Source organism: Lygodium microphyllum, chromosome 5, assembly GCF_053477565.2.
Source record: "Lygodium microphyllum isolate KBCC chromosome 5, Lygodium_microphyllum_v1.1.10, whole genome shotgun sequence".
In the NCBI taxonomy this organism is placed as follows: Eukaryota; Viridiplantae; Streptophyta; class Polypodiopsida; order Schizaeales; family Lygodiaceae; genus Lygodium; species Lygodium microphyllum.
This window is the reverse complement of record NC_141139.1, coordinates 104,517,142-104,537,796: the sequence shown is the minus strand read 5'-3', so window position 1 is coordinate 104,537,796 and position 20,655 is coordinate 104,517,142. Positions and strand designations below refer to the sequence as shown.

At 39.6% G+C, this 20,655-nt stretch overlaps 1 protein-coding gene across 1 annotated transcript in view; it reads right to left on the bottom strand.

The window, feature by feature from the left end:
* LOC148036237 (E3 ubiquitin-protein ligase ATL41-like) overlaps positions 1 to 20,017 on the bottom strand; it is a 31,739-nt gene extending 11,722 nt beyond the window's left edge. The window contains exon 1 of the mRNA XM_087679107.1: positions 19,562 to 20,017. Coding sequence (XP_087535233.1) covers positions 19,562 to 19,744 — 183 coding nt within the window. The 5' untranslated portion in view covers positions 19,745 to 20,017. The remainder of the gene's footprint in view (positions 1 to 19,561) is intronic.
* Positions 20,018 to 20,655: the final 638 nt, after the last annotated feature.

Sequence of the window (20,655 nt, the reverse complement as noted above, 5' to 3'; positions counted from 1 at the left end):
TCCGTGCCCCGTAGGTAGCACCTGTTTTATTCATTGGCATCTTTAGGAGCTTCAAACAAAGGGTTTGGCATTATCTTCAGTACATCTTGCTGTTGCGAAGATGTAAAAGATTTCTTCTTCTTAACTTTGTTGTCCTTTTTTGGAGCATTCAAAAATCGGATAAATTGGGGATCATTTGCCTATTCAGCAAAGAGATTTGATGTTGTCCTCATCCGATTCTTAAACTAGTCATCGAATTCCTCTTCACTTTGCTGATCATCAACCTTCTTATGCCCTGAAGGCCGTTAAAGGCCATGCATCTTGCCCAACAATAACATTTTCAGCTTGCTATCCATGGTCTAAGCCTTGTCCAAGGTCAAGCATTGCATTTCCTTCATTCCCATGTGAATGTTCATACTAAGAGGCATCATCACTGCTCGAGTCCATCTCACTGTATAAAAACATATTGCAGTAATTTCTCAACTAAAAGTAAAAATCAACACTAGCACAAAGTTTTGGCTTGCAATCAAGTGCCTTGGGCCTACCAAATCAAGGGATTGAGTGGTAATCCCGGCGATGGAACCATAAAACCAATCTTCCTTCCATGGATGCGTGGTAATTCCCTAATTACAACTTAGTTACATTAATAACATTTATTACAAAACTGAGAAATACAAATTAACTTACAATCTTGGACAATGGACACCCTGTTGGCCCCAAAATTGGCACCCCTTTCGGTATTTATTTAACTTAATTACAGAAGAAGTTGATGTACAATGGGATTCTCCCAATCCCCTTTGGTATTCCAGCTCCTCTTACTATCCAAAATGACCAGCAAGTCTTCAATCTGATTTGCCCCTTAATTCAGGCAGTCAATTGGCCTTCATCCGCTTTGATGGAGATGAAAAATGCCCCAAATTCATTGATTTGTTAGTCTCTCCACTTGAATTTGACTAAAAATAGCTTCAACCCTATTAAATCCAAGTCTTGGAGCTTCCAGTTTTTGGCATGCTTCTCGAGGCTACTACTAAACCCTAATTTCTACTTGCAGATTAGGATTTACAACAAAGAAATCTGAAATTTCTCAGTCTCTTGTGATCTCAATACTATAATATTCAAAGCAAGGCTATAGAAAGACTGGAAGATGAGAGAGAATTCTGAGGAGAGAAAATTCAGACTTTCTTCGTAAAGAACTGAAGAAAATTTGTCATTTATTCCTATTGCTCTATCTCAATAGCTTATAGATGCAAAGAACCGAAGAAAATCAATCATTTACTGCTATTGATTGGTCTTCTCTTACCTCTACCTGCCTCCGAAGGTTCTTCAATGGCTGCAAATCAGACCAGCAACATCTCCTCCCTCTCTCTTGCAAGTTGAATACACTAAAATGCCTCTCTCTAACCTCTAAAGACGTTTTTCAGTCTTGCATGGGCATTTTTAACAAGTGGTAGTCTTCCCAAATGGTTTTTTCAGCATTATCCATACTTAAATATTAATTTTCAGTCTTTAAATATTAAAAATTAATCTAATAATTATTTCGACACCCTGAAAAATAGTATGACTAGCCAATAATTTATTTGGCTAGGCAACTTCCATTTCCAAGTGTCTCTACACCATCTTTGACCATCAAATTGACATTAGGTACCATTAAACACCACTTCTCTAGTGTCACCAACTAACACTTATAGCCAAATGAATGACCTAGGCCAACTAACATAAGATACCACCAAGTACTTGAGTAGCATAACTTATAGCAACTTTTATCTTTGACATCCCACGATTTCTTGGAGTCCCGGACTCATAAACGTACTCTAATCCAAGTTACACCTCACATATGCAACATTTACTTAACCATGTGATTAAAAATTAATCCACATGTTAAGTGAGGTTTCAAAAATACATGTCCTCATGACATGTTCTATTCTAGATACCGCATATCAATTTTCCAGAGAAAAAAGCTTTTAAACCTACTCTAAAAATTTCTCAAATGATTAAGAATCTGAGATAGCTGTTGAAGACAAAATTGTTCCTTGCGAAATTCTGAATCCTTTGACATAAACAGAATTTCCATTAGGGTAACTTCCACAAATAGTGGTCCCCCTAAATTTTAGGAGTAGCCAAATTTAGTTTCTAGAGAGCTTAATTGTATAGGTTCATTGGTGCCTCATTTGTTTCTTTTATCATGAGCATCTAGTTTCGCTTTTTGAAACCACTCATTGTCTAGGCTTCTAGTCAATGTGACGAAAGTAAAATAGTCAATTTAACTGCTCGGCTAAACTTTAAATTTTTCTTAGATATTTTGTCAATGACGACTCAAGTACAATTATAGGGAGTTTTGGCCATTGGCCACCCTTGAATTTAAAAAATGAGCATTTAACCATATTTTGGAATACTCAAATAATACAAACAGCCTTTCAAGTTATATAAGCATCGAATGACTTGAATCGTTGAGCCAACACATCTCAATAATAGTTTAGAAAGTTGATTACATTCCTCCCTGTTGAAATCCACCTTGTCCTAAGTCATCACTTGAAGTACTTCTAGTCCCACATCTTTTTCATAAGTTGTAAGTATTCCTAGATAGTTTTAAAATACTCATTTGACATTCATTAAGAATCCAAACGGATATAATTTTTAAATTTCAAAAGAAACTTTTTGAAAATGTTATTTTTTCATTTCTTGATAATATAAAAAATTGTTTGCTCTAATTGAAGTCTCTCTTTTTGTTTATCTTTTAAAATACTCATTTGGCATTCATTAAGAATCTAAATGGGAGTAATTTTTAAATTCCAAAAGAAACTTTTTGAAAATGTTATTTTCTCATTTCTTAATCATATAAAAAACTATTTGCTCTAATTGAAGTATGTCTTCTTGTTCATCTACTTCAGCTCGATTCTCTATAGGTTCAAAACCAAGTGCCTTTGATTTTTATCTAATGTTTTCTTTTGTTTTCTTGAGATCTTTGGACAGCTTGTTTGACTAGAGCAAAAGTTGTATCCATGTCACACACAAACTCATCGACATGCAGTATCTAATTTATCTAATCCTTTGTTTTGGAAATAGGTAGTAAGAGTTGTTTTCCATATATGATCTCAAAGGTTACTTTACTAGTAGAAGTATGAACTGTGTTGTTATAGGCATATCCTACCAAAGGCAAGTACTTTTCTCATTATTCGTTGACTTCATTGCAATAACACTTTTAGCATATATGATATTGTGACATTGGCTATCTCACTTTGACTATTTGTTTGAGGATGCTAAGAAGAAAAAAAAGCAAGTTTTCTTTGAGAAACTCGGTCTTATTAGACCCTTCTCCAAGAGCTCATTCACATGTTAGAATTTATCAATTCTAGATAGTGTCCCATGTAATTCATATGGTGTGGACACTTTAGTGTGTGCGCGTACCTAATGTCTTCACATTTAAATGAGTGGCACTAGGAACTAGAATTAGTTAGCTTAAATCTAGTCAAATATTGGAGTACTGGTAAGATCAAAATTCTTGACCTAACTTAGATTGTACATTCACTCTATCTTTTCAATTCAGCAAGTATACTCTACTCTCTTGCTTTAGCTCACTCACTATCACTATCTTGATTCTCTCCTCCATATTTGACTCTAATTTCTCACAATTGGTATCAAAGCAACCCCCGCACGGGCTCCAAACAACCATTGTTGTCGATGCCGCTCCGACCAAGGTCTTGCCACCATTAGCATTTGCTCATACCATCAACCTGTCTACGCCAACCTATGGCTGCCACCATCAGCTCTCCACTTGCGCCACATGCCGCCATCGCTCCTATAAGCGTCGCCTGCTATCTAGCCACTACCCACGCCCTCCAGTTCCTTATGAAGCTGACACTGCCCCCATCACATGACTCCTAGAGCGGACATTTTTATTTCCCAACCCCCTACAACCAAGAGTGTCTGCATAGGAAATAACTCCTCGGTCACAATTCAGGCCCAAGGTCGCATCAGTTTTTCCACCGACCTACGTCCAAATCTCAGTTCATTATATGATGTCTATTATGTCCCCTAGCTTGGGGTAAACTTCTTGTCCATTCAACAACTTTGCCAGTTGGAGCGAGCAATTTTCTTCACAGTGACCACAATCGAGGTAATAGACTCTCAGAATGGTTTAGTGATTGCTTGTGGCAAAGGCACAACATACTAGCCTTTACCACATGACCTACTTTCTTACCGAGCCGACAACTGATGATTCGGAGTTCCATCACTTCCAGGATTTAGCCACTATATGGGAGCCCACAAACTCTAAGAATTTTTTGCATTTTCACTTAGAAAATCTTGGCTACAACACTCTTTAAGAGTTATCACGTCAGGGGATGATTAAGGGCCTTCCACGCCTAAAACTATCTCGAGAGGCCTATAAAGCATGTCAACCAGGTAAGCAACATTGTATACCCTTTCCTCAACAGTCTATCAAATGAGCTGCAAAACCTCTAAGGCTCATTCATGTTGATCTTTGTGGTCCTACATTCACTGCCGCCTTATATGGCGCATAATACTTTTTTTTTATAGTAGATAATTTCTCTATATAAATCTGGGTATACTTCCTCAAGCACAAGTCCAATGCCTTTACTTATTTTAGCACTTGGGTACTACTAGTCCATAACCAGATTGGTCATCATGTGGATACTATAAGGAGTGATTCTGGTGGCGAGTCTACCTCCCACAAGTTTTTTAAGTTTATACACGAGCAAGGCATTGTATGTTAGCTCACCTCTACCAATCCTCACGCACAGAAAAGAGTCATAGAGCGTAGGGATCAGATTGTCCTAAACATGGCACGCTCTATGTTGTTCACATCAGAGCTCCCTAAACACCTTTGGATCAAGGTTGTTTACACTTTAGTGTATATCCTCGATCAATGCCCAACTGCAATGGTCCCTAAAAAGACTCTGTATGGGCATTCTTTGGCTCTTGGCTTGTTATATCTCACTTGAGAATTTTCAATAGTCATGCTTATACACACACTCTTAATGAGAAGATAGGAAAGCTCACCTCTCAAGTTAATCTCTTGATTTTAGTGTACTAATTATTTGATCCCACTGTCCATCTGCACAAGGATACCTCAAGTTAGCCTTCTAATGCTCATACCTATCATTCTGTTGTAAGGAAATTACTTTGGTTAATTCATACTAGGCCAGATCTTGCATTCTCAGTTAGCTTGCTTAGTTAATATTTTAATGCACCTAAAATGTCTCATTGGGTTGCTTAGTTAAGACATTTAAGGTGTACCTATAACTTTAGACTAACTTATGAACATAGTTTATGCTTGCAAGGGTACACTGATTCTAACTAGGCAGGAGATCCTAACACCCGACATTCTCATGAAGGCTACCTCTTCACCTTGGATACAACGCCCATCCCTTGGGCTAGCCGTAAGCAGGAGAGATGGTAGCAACCTCCACGGCTGTGGAAAAGTATTGGGCTCTCTTCGATGACACTATAGAGGCCTTCTATTTGAGGAACTTACTAGCTATGCTTCCGTTCCTTTGCAAGTTGCCTAGGCTATTGCGACAACTAGAGTGTCATTGCCCTTCCAAAAAATCCTATCATTTCCCCTCAAACACGGCACGTGTCAATTCACTACCATTTCACGAGAGAGCAAGTTGAGCTAGGCCCCATTCGCCTAGAGTTTGTGCCATCAAGCGACAATTTTGTAAATAATTGATCAAGGCGGTCAATCAACCAGTTATTCAGTATCTTCTACCACGGATCGGCTTCGGTACACCCTTCTCTACTTCTTCAGATTGAGAAGGAGAGGGTGCTTCCCTCTTACTTCTCCTTTCACTTTTAAGAGGGAATAGTTTTCTTCTCTTGATAGTGACAGTGATGATGCTTATAGTTTTTCACTTTCAGATATTTATTTATTATGTATTATATATTATGGACATTTGTAACTTCATTCACTCTGTCATCAGGATGACATAATTGTAAAAGGATGCTTGGATAAGTGAACAATTCCCTTGCAAGAGCACCATCCAAGTGGCATCATTGCATCGCATTCTACATGAGCATGAATATTTGCATCCTCATTTGCATTATCCCATGCATTGGCATTTTGTTCATGTAAACATGTATATATGCACATTTATCCCTTTTCGATCACCTCTGGAGTGGTCGACTCTAGATCCACCATAATCGTGGCATTGCACCTGGCAGTCTCCAAAGGCACTCTTTCCCTATGCTTGCATGCTAGCTTTGCTTGTCTTGCTTGCTTTCTCGTTTTGCCTCTCTCTCCACATATTCTCCATATGATTGGCACACACACACACACACACACACACACACACACTTACATATCCCTAGACACTTATCGTAGTAGCATGTAAAATTATTTTGCTTATTTTGAAGGTCATGGGGCTATCCATCCTTATTTTCCAATACTTCGGGACACAATGACTCAATAGGATGAAAAGTGATTTGAAACCATCACTTAATGCTAAATCTTTTGAACAAATCACACCAAAATCTCTCCACCAAAAAAAATCCAAAAGTCAATTGCTAATTCCATCCGCCTTTGCAGGACTGGATAGGCCCCTGGGCAATCAATGCGCAACCTTAGTCCAATACCTTGGCCTCTCTAGGGGGATCACTTGGGATCCCTTGGTAAGATAATCATCGTCTCTGTAATCTTGGTAGATCTCTAGGCAGCCAACGTGCATCCTTTTCCCGATGCCCTGCCTACTTTGGGATGAGACACCTTGGGGGTAAAAGTATATATATTAAGGGCTTATTTCTTATGCCTTTGTTTTAGACCTAAGAGGGGATGTTCAACTAAAAATGCATTACCTAACTTAAACAATCCCAAAACATTCTTAATTAATGAAGAAAACCTCTTATTTTAAAAAGAAACCATTCCTAAAGAGTTAACTGTATCCCACATGTAAAACCTTAATTTGGGTGCCCCTAACTTTCTATAAATATGTATGCAACCCACCACTCTCCTTCAATCTCATTTTAGCAGGTTTCAAGAGCCATGACTATGCTGTCCACACCCCGTTCGCAGAGGACATCACAGTCAGTCAAAGCTTCCACCTTTACCTGCTACCATCTGGTGCCTTATTCCAATCTTCTTCATATGTTTGCTGCTGTCGCCAAGTCCCAAGAGTTGTTGCCTACAGTTATGTACCGTCACTATTAGCAGGTAGTTGTCACCAAGATCTTCTATCTCTTCTAAATGCTGCGTTTGCAGTTTCTAGCTACCAACCTCTGTCTACTCATTTACACCTAATAGAAGTCACCCAATTTTTCTCTCTCCTCAAGTACCTGCATTTCCAGTCTTTCTTTCTCCTATACTGCCATCTACATCAAATCCAGCCTTGCCACCCCGACATTCTCTCACCTCTGTCTTCTGCATTTGCACTAACAATTATCGCCCAAGTTTTTCTCTCCTCAAGTTATAAGGGCTTCGACTTTCTTCCTATCACCCCTCTCTAAAGCTAGGCCTTCGACTTTCTTTCTATCACCCCTCTCTAAAGCTATAAGGGCTTCACTAGAACCACTGGACTATGATAGAAGCCTCTCCTACAAACGTAAAGACGTCTCATGCTCAAGCAACATTAAGGACATCTGTACAAAACTGACATGTGTCGATGACGTCTAAAGATGAGCCTTTGGAAGGGCAAACTGCATGCGTTTAAGCTGGTCATATACTTATGTGAGACTAATAAGAAAGACTGAATAGTATCCTTAGGCTTGAACTTCATCTATTGGAGCTGTCCATAAAAAATGATAGCATGCCTAGGCAAAGGAGCCTCATACAACATCTAAAGCTGCACTCATTGCGGGAGAAGTCTTGCAAACGATGACTGTTGAAAGAACTTTGGAAATGCAACAAAGGATAAAATATGCAAGGGCATCATCAATATTTCATGTGAGCATAACTTCTTCGTAGTTGTCCTCATCAAAATCAGCCAGAAAAGGAGTAGGACATGCAGGACGCTCACAAGCTCCAAACACAACCTACCATAACCGCTTTTGCACAAACCAGACTTTCATACAGTACTCCATGTGAGATAATCAAGGTCTGGAACTTCCACAAGTGTCAACTCAACCGGTGAATCTAGTGGTGAAGTAATCTCCTCCTCCACCAAGGATGGAGCCTCAGGAGGCATTGGCTCAAGTGCCCAACTGTCACCTAGATCTCCAAGTACAAGATGGTCCATACCCCTTTCGGCAATTAGAAACTCCACGAACCGAATATCTCAACTTGTGTATAACTCCCGTGAAACAAGATCATAACACCTATATTCCTGAGACTACAAGCTATAATCTGCCAATACCTCTCTCTTGGAAGCCAATCAAACTTATCCCTCTGTTTCTTCAGGATGTGAAGATACACATCACACCCAAACACCCCCAAGATACGAGATATCCAGTTTTTGTCCAAACTACACCTCAAAAGACAATATACCAAACACTGTTGATGTAGGGGATAAATTAAGAATGTGGTCAATGGTGGCCGCTACTTCAACCCATTGACACTCAGATGTCTGCCAATACTCCATTATAGTCCACTCCATCTCGATCACACTCTAATTTTTCCACTCCAATATACCATTCTCCTGAGATGTATTCATGTTGGCAAACTCCTAGTGAATACCATAATCTACACAAAACCTGGCTAGCTCATTGGAGACAAACTCCACTTCTTTGTCGAAACGCACGGACTTGAGTTTCCTACCGCACCCGTTCTCCTCAAAGATCAACCAATTTAAAGTGTGAGAATGCTTCAAACTTTAGCTCCAAGAAATACGCCCAAGTCATCTTGCTAAATCATCAACAATTAGCACAAAGAAGAGAAGTAAAGATTGATAAAGACTGCATCTTGCAAGCTCCATTCTCCTCATGACTTGCATAGAGAACTTGTCAAGAAACTCCATCAAGAACTTGGAAAGAGTCCTTATCAAACTCAACCATGAGACCGAGAGCACAAATCTTGCTCATTGAAAGATAAAGATATCCCAAACCCAACACATAGAGAACTATTGATGTGTGAGTACCACCTTGCCCATCTAGAATAACTGCATATCACCTTTTCCTTTGATAGGGACCAAAGGGCTATCATTGAAAGAAGATGATATCCCAAATCCGCGACATCGAGAACTACTAATGTATGAGTACCACCTTTCCTGTCTAGAATCAATTGCATATCACCTTTGCCTTTGATAGGAACTGAAGAGCTGTCACCTATAAGAATTTACCCATGCATCTGACGCATATGAGCAACAATACCATTTGAAAGAGTCATGTGGCAAGAAGCACCACTATCCACAATCCACTCACAAGACTGGGGGCCAACATATACATTACTTAGGGTCTTCATAGTTTCCTCCTTCTTAGTGTCCTTCTTGTCCTTGTTAGGGCAATCCTTCCAACAATCTATGTTGCCATAAGTGTGACAAGTAGACTCCTTGGCTTTATCTTGCTAGTCTTCTCATCCTTGTTCTTGTTATTGTTCTTTCCCTTCTATTGGAAGGACTCTCATGTCAATCCCTCTACCTTGGGAGCATTCTCAACTTTGAATTGTTCCTCCTAATCCAAGACAACTGAAGCCAACTCCTCCCATTTAAGGGTACCTATCCACCTTGAACCAATCAAGGCATAATAAAACGCGCTAAATCAGGGTGGTAATTATGAGAGAAGAGTATGGCCATATCCTTGGAGATAATCACCTTCCCTATGTTTTGGACCTGCATCTATAATTAACGAAGCTTATTAACATACTCTAGCATGGAAGCGGACTTGGACAAGTTCAATATCTATATATGTACCTCTAAGGACACCCATTTCATCACAACCATCCAATTGTATAACTAGTCTAATTCCAACCATATCTCCTGAGCAACAATCAAATGCTTAATGTGAGCTATCACGGCCAAAGTACAAGACAGAAATAGGAAGGAGCGACTACGGTCATTCAATTTATCCCAATGTGCCTATACCTTCACCTACTTAGCTTTCTCATCAACAAAAAGCTTGGAGACATCACAAGCTGTAAAATGATCTATAACCTCGATTACAAGTTCCACCAAATCATAGGACTCTAAGACGGCAAGTATCATTACCCAATAGATATGGTAATTCTTCCCATCGAGCTTCTGATAAAAAAGAAAGAGTCGGAAACAAGAGGACCTTACAATCCATAAAAGCCTGAACCTCCACATCAAATTTGGAAGACATTGTCACCTAAATAACCTGCACAAAAACAAGGGCAACTCCCTCTAACTCCAAAAATGTAGCCTGCTAGGGCTTTTCCTGCTTATTCCAAACCTATGTTAACCGCCAGAGGCAATGAAACTCAAAATTTGCACCACCAAGCTGAAAATGCAACCTTTTCTCCTTCACGAACAGCAAAAACCTGCAAAAAACAACTTCGCTCCTTTCATGTGCTTCACCTCTTTGCCTCAACCTTATGTCAATGCGCAGCCCTCTTGCTCACCTTAGAATGCTAAAAACACAAACTTTTGTCGTGCTGAAATATCCCTTTCAAATCTTCTCACAATCAATTGTTGAGAAACCCTTCACCTGCAGTTTGTGTTTTTGTGTTTCTGCGTTTTGCGTTTAGGGTTTGCAGCCCCACAAAGGGGCGCCATCCTAGACTAACCGTGCCTATTTATATTATAGGCCACTCTCTCATTCATTCCTCACGACTAATTCATTCAATCCGTCACCTCTCCTCTCCAACCTCTCCACTCCCTCACACCTCTTTAGGAGGACATTGCGGTTCGTGGTTCGTGGCTGTCTTCATCATCTTCCTCGTGCTACGGCACCCTTGTTCCCTTGTATCACATTCACTCCATGATTCAAGTCTTCATCATTCCATTCATTAGATTTTCTTCTCTCTTCTCTTCTCTTCTCCATGTTTGCCGAGTTCACTCCGTGTTCCTCCCCGCCAACCCTACTGTCTCCCTGGTATGTCATCTTTTGACATCAATCAGCCCTTCAATGCTACTCTAATACCATGTCAGAGTGGAATGAATGTGGAAGTGTGTGACAGGGCTAAAAGAAAACAAATGCAGAGAGAAGAGAGAGAGAAAAAAGAGAATAGTGCAGAACCTGCAATGAAATAGTGCTGAAATGAAGAAGGCAGATATGTATATGGGCTATCAAATGTATCTCTGCGAGACAATCTCATTAGCATCTGAAAAACACCAACCTATAAATAGGCAAGAAATAACCAACAAAATAACCACGTTGGCCAGTAGGGTTTGCGGGGAGAAACACGGAGTGAACTCGCCAAACATGGAGAAGATAAGAAACTCTGATGAATGGAATGATGAAGTTCAGAATCATGGAGTGAATGTGATATAAGGGAACAAGGGTGCCGTAGCACAAGGAAGATGATCAAGACAACCACGAACCACGAACCACAATGTCCTCCTGAAGGGGTGTGAGGTAAGGGAGAGGCTAGAAAGAAGGTGACAGACTGAATGAATCAACCGTAAGAAATGAATGAGAGTGGCCTATAAATAGACATAGCCAGTCTAGGATAGCGCCCCTTTTTGGGGCCGCAAACCCTAAACGCAAAACGCAAAAACGCAAAAAATGCAAACTACGGGTGAAGGGTGAAGGGTTTCTCAACAATACCGAGGCTGAAAAGTCAAACTATGTAAAGGTGCAAACCTACAAATTGCAAGTGGTTGAAATGCAAGTAATCAGTAGTCCTTGGATAAGGAACAACCATTTGGAATGGTCATACACCTCACTAATACCTTGCTACCTAGCCTCCTCTCCAAAGCATCTTTTGCATTTACTACAGTGCAAGCCCGATCTATATCAGCTTCACCTTCTACAACTGTCGCCCAAACTCCTGCTGTCACAAGACTGTGACAACTATTACCTTTTTGCTGATTTCTTTATTACTACTTTATTTGGTTTTTCTTTTTGGAAGGATCCCTCTTGAAATCTAAATGTCTGAGTTGCATGGCCAGTATGTGAAATGGACAAGAATGTCTAGTGAGTTAAGACTAGACAGTTAAAATCTAGTACAAGTCTGGAAGAGACTGATGGCAATGTAGATTGACAAGTCTGGAAGAGACTTGTGAAAGTGTATATGGACAAGTGTGTTGAAGAACTAGTCTGGAAGAGACTAGTTCAAAGTAAAGATGGTCAAATCTTCAAGAGATTAGTCCATGTGGGGTCATCAGTGGAAATTCACTTTCAGTTGAGCTACATTACAAATTTAGATGTAGCCATAGTCTGCAAAGATGGTCAGAAGACTAGTGGGGATGCAATGGAAGCAACTCCTAAAATTTAGGGAGTTACTATTTTTGGACCTCAGAATCTGTTCGCGTCATTATCTTCGTATTTGTACGAGGATTAATCGTCTGGTCTGTGCCAAGATCAAATTTTGAACCGAGGATGGAGAATTTTAAACCGGAAGGTTAGAACGGGAAATATCTTACAGTGCTGCCATTTGGCACAAATTGGTGCACTTACCTCTTTAAAAAGGGCTGGCGTGCAGTTTTTGGGCTAGAGGGGCTCATTTGTGAAGGAGAGGATGGACAGTTGCTGATGGAGAGCTCTTGAGAGCTGGTCTACCTTGTCTATGATGCACAGAGGGTGGAGCTTGCTCCCTACTTTCTCTTTCTCTCTCCCTGACAGTATGGTTATGCTTCAGAATCAAGGGCTTTCTTCTGATTCATGTACAGTTGTGTGGGAATATGCTGTTTTTGCATGAGGCAAGAGCCTCCTTTCTTCAAGAATAGGAGCAGTTGTTTGCAGTTCCCAAGCAGGGACAGGTGAGGGTGGTAACCTCACCAAGCAAGTGTCTGAAACAGCACTAAATCAGTACAGATTTTGGACTGTTCTGAGGGTAATTCAGAGCCCAATTGATGTCAGAATCAAGGGGCACTTGGCACAGATGTTGGATGACAGTACAGGGAATAATCTGAGCTGAAAACAGGTTTCAGCACAGGTCTGAACCAGTAATTACAGCAGACTGAAATGGTCAATTCTGCACTCCAACCAGAAGTTTCAGACTTGGGCAGAGTTTCCCCTCCTGGTCAGCTTGTTTTGGGTCAGTAATTGTACTGTTATGCTGCCAAATTTCACCCAGAATAGGTGAAAGACAGCCCATTGTACTTTTTCTCTTTTTAAAAAAAATAAAGAAATACCGCAAGGGGCGCCTGACTTAGGGGCCAACAGGGTGTCTATGTCACAACAGGGGCATTCTAGCTTCCTGTTTTTCTTCTTGATTCTGTGTCTTTAAGTTCAGGTAAAGTGGGCGACTATGAATTGGGTGAAAGCATTTATATATTTTGGTTGTACACTACCGCTCTTCGCAGTGAACAGGTCGGTTACACCTACTTCTGCTAGTAATCAGCTAACTTCATTCTCAAGTGATTAGTTTGCTGCCTTTACCAACTCCAACCCCAAAGATTGCCATGTTTTGGTTTCCAATGATCAGCTAACTTCATCCTCAAGTGATTACTTTGCTGCCTTTACCAACTCCAACCCCAAAGACTGCTATGTTTTGGTTTCCAACCTACCGCCCTTCTGCTTTTATGGTACATAAGTGTGCTCAATATCATCTTAACAAAGCTCAACGGCAAAAATGAGCAACGCTTTTTGCATCCACTATAGATTCCCATTGTAAATGGACTAGACATTCAATTAACTTTCTAGTAAGATTACCAATAACTACTAGGGGCCATGATAAATTATGTATATCATAGACCACTTAACTAAAATGGTAAAATTCATAACCACCATGGCCACAATAGAAAGCTATGAATTGGCTCATCTTGTTATGGATCGTATGTATAAGTCATACAGCTTACCTAGGGACATTTTCAATTATCATGAAATGAAGTCCATTTGTAACTTTTGGCAAACAGTGTGTCAACACCCCCTCTAGGGCAGTTTGTGCAGCACCTAGAAAGTTCTAACCAAGCTCTCTAGAGTGGTTTGTGGCAACAACATAGGGAAGTTTGGACGACTGAGAAGGGCAGCTAACGGTCCTTTTTGTTGGGTGGTTAAGTCAGCCTATGTGGCTGCCTTGTGGGTGGTGTATTCCATCCCTTGAAGGTGGTTGAGTTGGGCTCTTTTAGGGGGGACTATCCCAGCTCTTAGGACATCCAATTCAGGCAGCTACTGGGTAGTGCATGGCAGCCCTTAAGGTGGTCAATTCGGGTTGTACTTTGGTGGCCAAGCCTACAGCAAGATTGGAGAACTATTAGTGCTCCCTTTGGATCCATCCTACATACATGACATGACACAAGCCATATGAGCATAGATAACAAAATATAAGGATTGACATCCAACTCATCTCCCAACTATAGAACTAATTATCAGCTCTACCCTCACTTAGGAGCATACAACTATACTTGCCTAACTTTTCAACCTCAAGAACTAGCATCCCATACCACCGGTCCACACCATGCTTGGGTGTATGTGCACGAGCTGTCATAAGTGGATGCAATGATGGAAGCATGGAAAACTGCTATAATAAACGTTGAACACAAGAGACAAAGGAAAGAGAAAAAGAAACACTGCACAAGGAACTTAGAAGCAAAGAGATACTCAAGAAATGGAATCCATATACCAAGATATGAGACAGTACAAAACCAATGTGAGTCACCAGCTGTGAAGACGCTAGCACCTACTCCTCTCCCTCCACCAAAGCCAGTCAAGTGATGAATGATCAATGAATGTGGAGGAAAAGCTTGAATAAATAGGCAAAAATAATGGCATAAATCATGTCAAGTCGACCAGCATTTGATGCTGGTCGGCCCACAAATAAATGCTAAAATGACCATCATAAAATGCCAAGAAAAATGCCTAAATAATCAAGATAATATCTTGGTGCCCTAGCTCATTGAATCACATGCACAAACTCAGCCATGAACTAACATATCTGCTAACACGAGCTGCCAAGGGCCTAGTCGAGTGTACCAATCACAACAACATAATCTCCATTGTTTGATTCATGTATTCTCTATCCATTCCTCTCTAAATGATCCGAAGTCCAATCACAATTGTGGTTGGATCAAAACAACTCTCATGGGCTGAACTGGAAATTGCAATGCCCTCAAGGCCGAGCTATACTACTTCTCTTTTTGAGCCTATTTACCATAGACATTAGCTTTCTAACATTACCTCCCAACTAGGCCAATTCCACCACCCTGTTGAGGGTTGGATCGCTAAAGATAAATTCAAATTGAGCCATTCTTCTCTACTCCAACTTCCAAATCCTGCCACCACAAACCAACAAATATACTCTAGCATTGTCTTCCTACCTCAAACCTATGGTTAGGAATCCAAGAACCATGTGACTCCTGCCAACATCAACTTCTACACACAAGAAACCAAGCAAAAGAAAAGAAAACAAGAAAAATGAAAACTTACCCAGGCTTCTCACCACTAGCTTGCATGTGCTCCCCATCACCACTTCTACTAGCAGCGTCCCATAGCACCATATTCAAGAGTGGATTTAGCCTGTTAGATTGAACCATTACAGTCCCATGAGCTCTGGTGTGTTTTGGCATATTGTCACACCCTATGTAAAGAGAGTAGAAAGTTCCTTGCACAACAATGTAGTGGTCTTCTAGGGTGCATCCTACACACACGGCATAAGATCACAAGCTATATAAGCACAAATAGAGCCCTTGATGAGCTCTCCCCAAGTAGCTGCATTGGCCTAGCTTTCAATGTCAAATACATCCCATGGCAATGGCCCATATCCCAATTTGGTATGTAGGTAAGAATTGAGAAGAGTCTATACTTCCAAATGTGGTGATTTGGCCAAGATACACGAACAGCTAAGTCCCCGAATTCTCGCCCTTGATGTTTTTGTGATTCAGCCAAGATACACAAAAACTTGTTCCGTGGAGTACAATGTGCCATTAGTCAACTTTGCACATCCTCATACCAATTACAAATAGAGATTGATCACTATGAACCAAATCCCCTCACCTCAAAGAACTGAATTTGTTAGCTTTGCCATCTTGAGTTAGGAGAAACACTACATATACAAGCACCTAGTGTACCATGAGATCAAAGTCCGCTTCCATTGCCCATTCTAAAAGGGATTTAGACCACTATCTAGAATGATGGACTTCCCAATAGCACTGTCTTAGACTATTTCTCTTGGATCTAGGCAATATAGATAGTACCTCCTACAATTACAAGGGCAGCACCTTGAGGAATTCATGGCAGCATTGACTTTTTCAAAGCTGCAACTCAATCTGACGCTTCAAAGTACACTCTAGATTGACTTAGGGTTCCACCACAAGAAGTCAACTTAGACAAAGCCATTGAGAGTCATAAAGTGCACTAAGAGTTATAGAGTGCATAGCCCACAACCTGCTAGTCCATGTCCCTACTTGAGACACCACCGAAGAATACAGCCAATCGCAACACATCATCAGGTAGCCAAACCTTGACGCTTCAACTTATCCATATTGGATAGACCGATGAGAGATATTATAGGATGACATAATCCTCCTTTCTTTCCCCACAACATGTCATTTCAATTCTGCATTGTATTAGATCCTCAATTATTTATTGTTCCCTAGCTAGATGTTTTCTCTCGTATTATGGTTTCTTTATTCTACTTGGGAAACATGAGAGTTCCCTCAATTTCAAACATACCTACTTTTATCTCATAGGCCAATCAAGCCCTTTGTAGACATTAATAAAACTTTGTATATAGGTTACAAGATACAACAACCCAACTTCCATTATCATAAGACTCGAATCAATAGCAAAGACATGACATGATAAACACATTCCACAAGGAGGGATGCCACTAAACACGTTCCACAAGGAGGGATGCCACCTGGTATCTACAAAATCAAATAAGTAGATTATTAGTTAGAACTAAGTAATCCCACTCAAGTTGCAAGCGTCTATAGCAGTATCCAATTGCTATCCTTGTCACCTACATGAAACAAGTTTACATTCTTCATGTCCATGTAGCTAGACAAGGGTGTTACTCCAAAACTCAAACAAGCGTGTAACTCCAAAACTCCAAGATATGCCAAAAAGCAACAATATTCAGCAACTAAGGAGTAGGACTTAAGAGCAATAAAGTTGTGTACTAGCTCATAGCCAAATGGTAGCCAATGGGCTTACCAATTAGAAACATGCATATATAAGCCATTAGCTATGGGTGGAATGGAACTAGATAAAGTTCAAATTCCTTATTTCATAGAGAGAAAGAGAACATTGGATTCAATTCCATAGGTATCTTTGAGAACGAAAATAAAATAAAAAGGCCATCAATTACAAGTATGTAACCTTAAGAAGGGTGCAATCAAACATTGGTTACACCAAACAAGTACTAAGACTTGGCAGACCTATACTATGCATGGTTTAAAAGAGAGGTAAAGATTTGGGGGAAGATTAAATATTTACTAATTCAAACTTCAAAGTATCCTTAAACTAAACTATTTAGGGGTAGAGTAAAAAAGCTTTTAGCTAAAAAAACATAGAACTAAATTGAGTAAAGTACCATGAAGGATTATTAAATTAAAATTTAGATACTTTTTTTAAATAAACAAACATAACAACATTGCATAATATTAAAAATCCAATAATTAAAAAGCTCCTTCATAATTTCTTGCCAACCAATTGGGCATCACATATATAAGCACTATAACTTTATCAAAACCATAACGAACAACTATATGCAAGTGTGTTGCATAGATTAATAACAAGCAAGGGGGGAATTTAAAATTAACTCTTAAACCATTATGGTACCATAGTAGTAAGCTATCATGCAATAATTAAATTACTATTAAAATTTAGGAAATTAAAAAATAACTCATCATAATGATCAATAATAATTATAAACTTAACCATTATTGGGTTAGGAAATATGACTTGAGATTAGGCCAAATTTTTTTGACCGTCATTGCCCAAAGGAGAATTTTAAATGGTTATTCTTAGGGGAAAGGGAAAATTTGCAGCATTATTGCATCACTACATTATGCTAAAACCAAAAATTTTGATTACAATAAAGAGGAACTTATTTCTTGCTAACTGATTGGGTGTCATATATAATCACCACAACTATAAAAACCATAATGAACAACTATATGCAAGTGTGTTGCGTAGACTAATAACAAGCAAAGGGGGAATCTAAATTAACTCTTAAATAATTATGATATCATGGTAGTAAGCTATCATGTAATAATGAAATTAATGTTAAAAATTAAAAAATTAGAAAATAGCTCATCATAATGAACGATAATAATTATTAACTTAACCATTACTAGGCTAGGAAATATGACCTGAGATTAGGCCAAATTTTTTCACAATTATTGGCCAAGGAGAATTTTAAATGGTTATCCTTAGGGGGAAGGGAAAATTTGAAGCATTATTGCATCACTACATTATGCTAAAACCAAAAATTTTGCTTACACTAAAAAATAATTTATTTCTTGCCAACTGATTGGGCATCATATATAAACACCACAATTTTATCAAAACTATAATGAACAACTATATGCAAGTGTGTTGCATAGATTAATAACAAGCAAGGGGGGAATTTAAAATTAACTCTTAAACCATTATGGCATTATAGTAGTAAGCTATCATGCAATAATAAAATTACTGTTAAATTTTTAAAAATTAAATTCCCACACAAACAGAAAACTATTATAAGGGACAGAATTTATGTAAAATACTTTAGAATTTTAACTCGTCATAATGAGCGATATTAATTATGAACTTCACCATTACTGGGCTAGGAAACATGGTCTGAGATTAGGCCAATTTTTTCCACCATCATTGACCAAAGAATAATTTTAAATGGTTATTCTCAGACGGAAAGGAAAATTTGCAGCATTATTGCATAACTGCATTATGCTAAAACCAGAAATTTAGACTACGCTGAAAAGGAGCTTATTTCATGTTTAGCACATAAGAATCAAAAGTGAACAAATAGTTGCAGGGAATGCCAACATGGGTGAAAATTACAGGCTAGGTGAAATGGCCTGCGGTTTGGTCCTTCTTCAACCATCATAGACAAGAAGTATTTCAAACTGATTAAAAAAAGGAATATACCCAACATTGGTAACTGCAAACTACATAAGAAGCGAAAAATCATGGGAATGTGCACCATAATGTAACTGTGAATTTGAATACAAAAGGAAAACCAATAGGACAATGAAATACCTATTGTCGATAAACAATAGATGCAAAAAAAAACAGTAAATTACGTTATGATTCCACAAAGATAAGGGCATATCATCGTTAAACAACACGATGTGTCAAGATGGAAAAATCCTGTCATAATGCTAAACAGCCATACCTAAATGAGTAATGTGATAAACCTATATATGGCCTGGTGTGTGTGTGTGTGTGTGTGTGTGTGTGTGTGTGTGTGTGTGTGTGTGTGTGTGTGTGTGTGTGTGTCCATCCTTATTAAGCTGATGCTACCCGAGAGCTCACCACCACTAGAAGTAACTCAAGAAACATTGGGAAAACACAGGCATCACGCAACCATCAGCACCACCAAGTGAAGCAAATCATGTTACTCGCAGGCGCGCATATACACCCTTGCACGCGCGCGCACACAAATCTAGAAATGATAAAGAATGGTACTCACGAAAGTGCTGCGGTGAGGTGCCACCAGGACGGTTCCAAGAGGGAAGCGCATGGCGAGAAGACGGGAGAAGATGATCAAGTAGACTCCGATGACCATGTACGTCAGGCCGAGCAACGTGAGCACCGTCTTCCCGGACACTCCGTCGATGATCATGAGGAAGCCTCTTCCATCGCCGTCGGCCATCTAAGGAAGTCGAGTATTGGCACAGCGCATGTGCAGAGCGCAAGGAGGATGATGACAACGACGGAGCGGGGAATGGGAATCGGAATGCCCGCAATAGCATGTGATGTATAATGATGGTAAGGGTGCTCTGAGAGAGCTGGTGGGCTGCTAGCTTTTCAATACGTTAGGTTACGTTACGCTACCATCCTTAGGAGGACATGGGCTGATATCCTTAGGACATGGGATGCTAGCTTTTCAATACGTTTGGTAACGTTAGGCACATGGGCTAATATCCGGCAAGGTCCGGCAGTCCTCTGCCTAACAGAGGCAATCTGATTTGCAAGCACATTAGTTACCTCAATTGTGCTAGAGCGAGATTGGGGCACATGAGCAATAGATTTTCGATAGGTAAGAAATCAAGCAAAAAGATGATGTGGCAGGAGATTAATGGTTGTTGAAGCTTGCCTGTCGGCTGCTTGACTAAATGCATCAACATGTTCCATCAAGTGCTATTTGACAACTCAGATATGCTTCCATTTTCAAATGTGTAGGGGCATCCCTTCCACATCAGCTCTGCAAGGAGATGGAAAGCTACAGAACCTTGCTCTTGTGCTTAGGGTGAGAGAATAAGATGCGCGACCTTTTCGATTACCATCTATCAAATTAAACCTGAATTTTGATTAACCTTTTTGGCTCGTCGACCTTTATAAGGTGACATGTATACTTCTAAGAATATAAATATGTGAATAGTGATCCAATTATTTGATGGGTTTCAAAACCCCGACCACTAATAGTAGGAATACTTTTTTCCATAATGTGTGGTATTTTGTTACTTAAAAGGGTAATAGATTACAACATCCCTTGGATGTGATGAGGCACTATGTCATGCTACTTAGCTACCTATGGAAAAGCTTATACAACTAGTGCTTAAA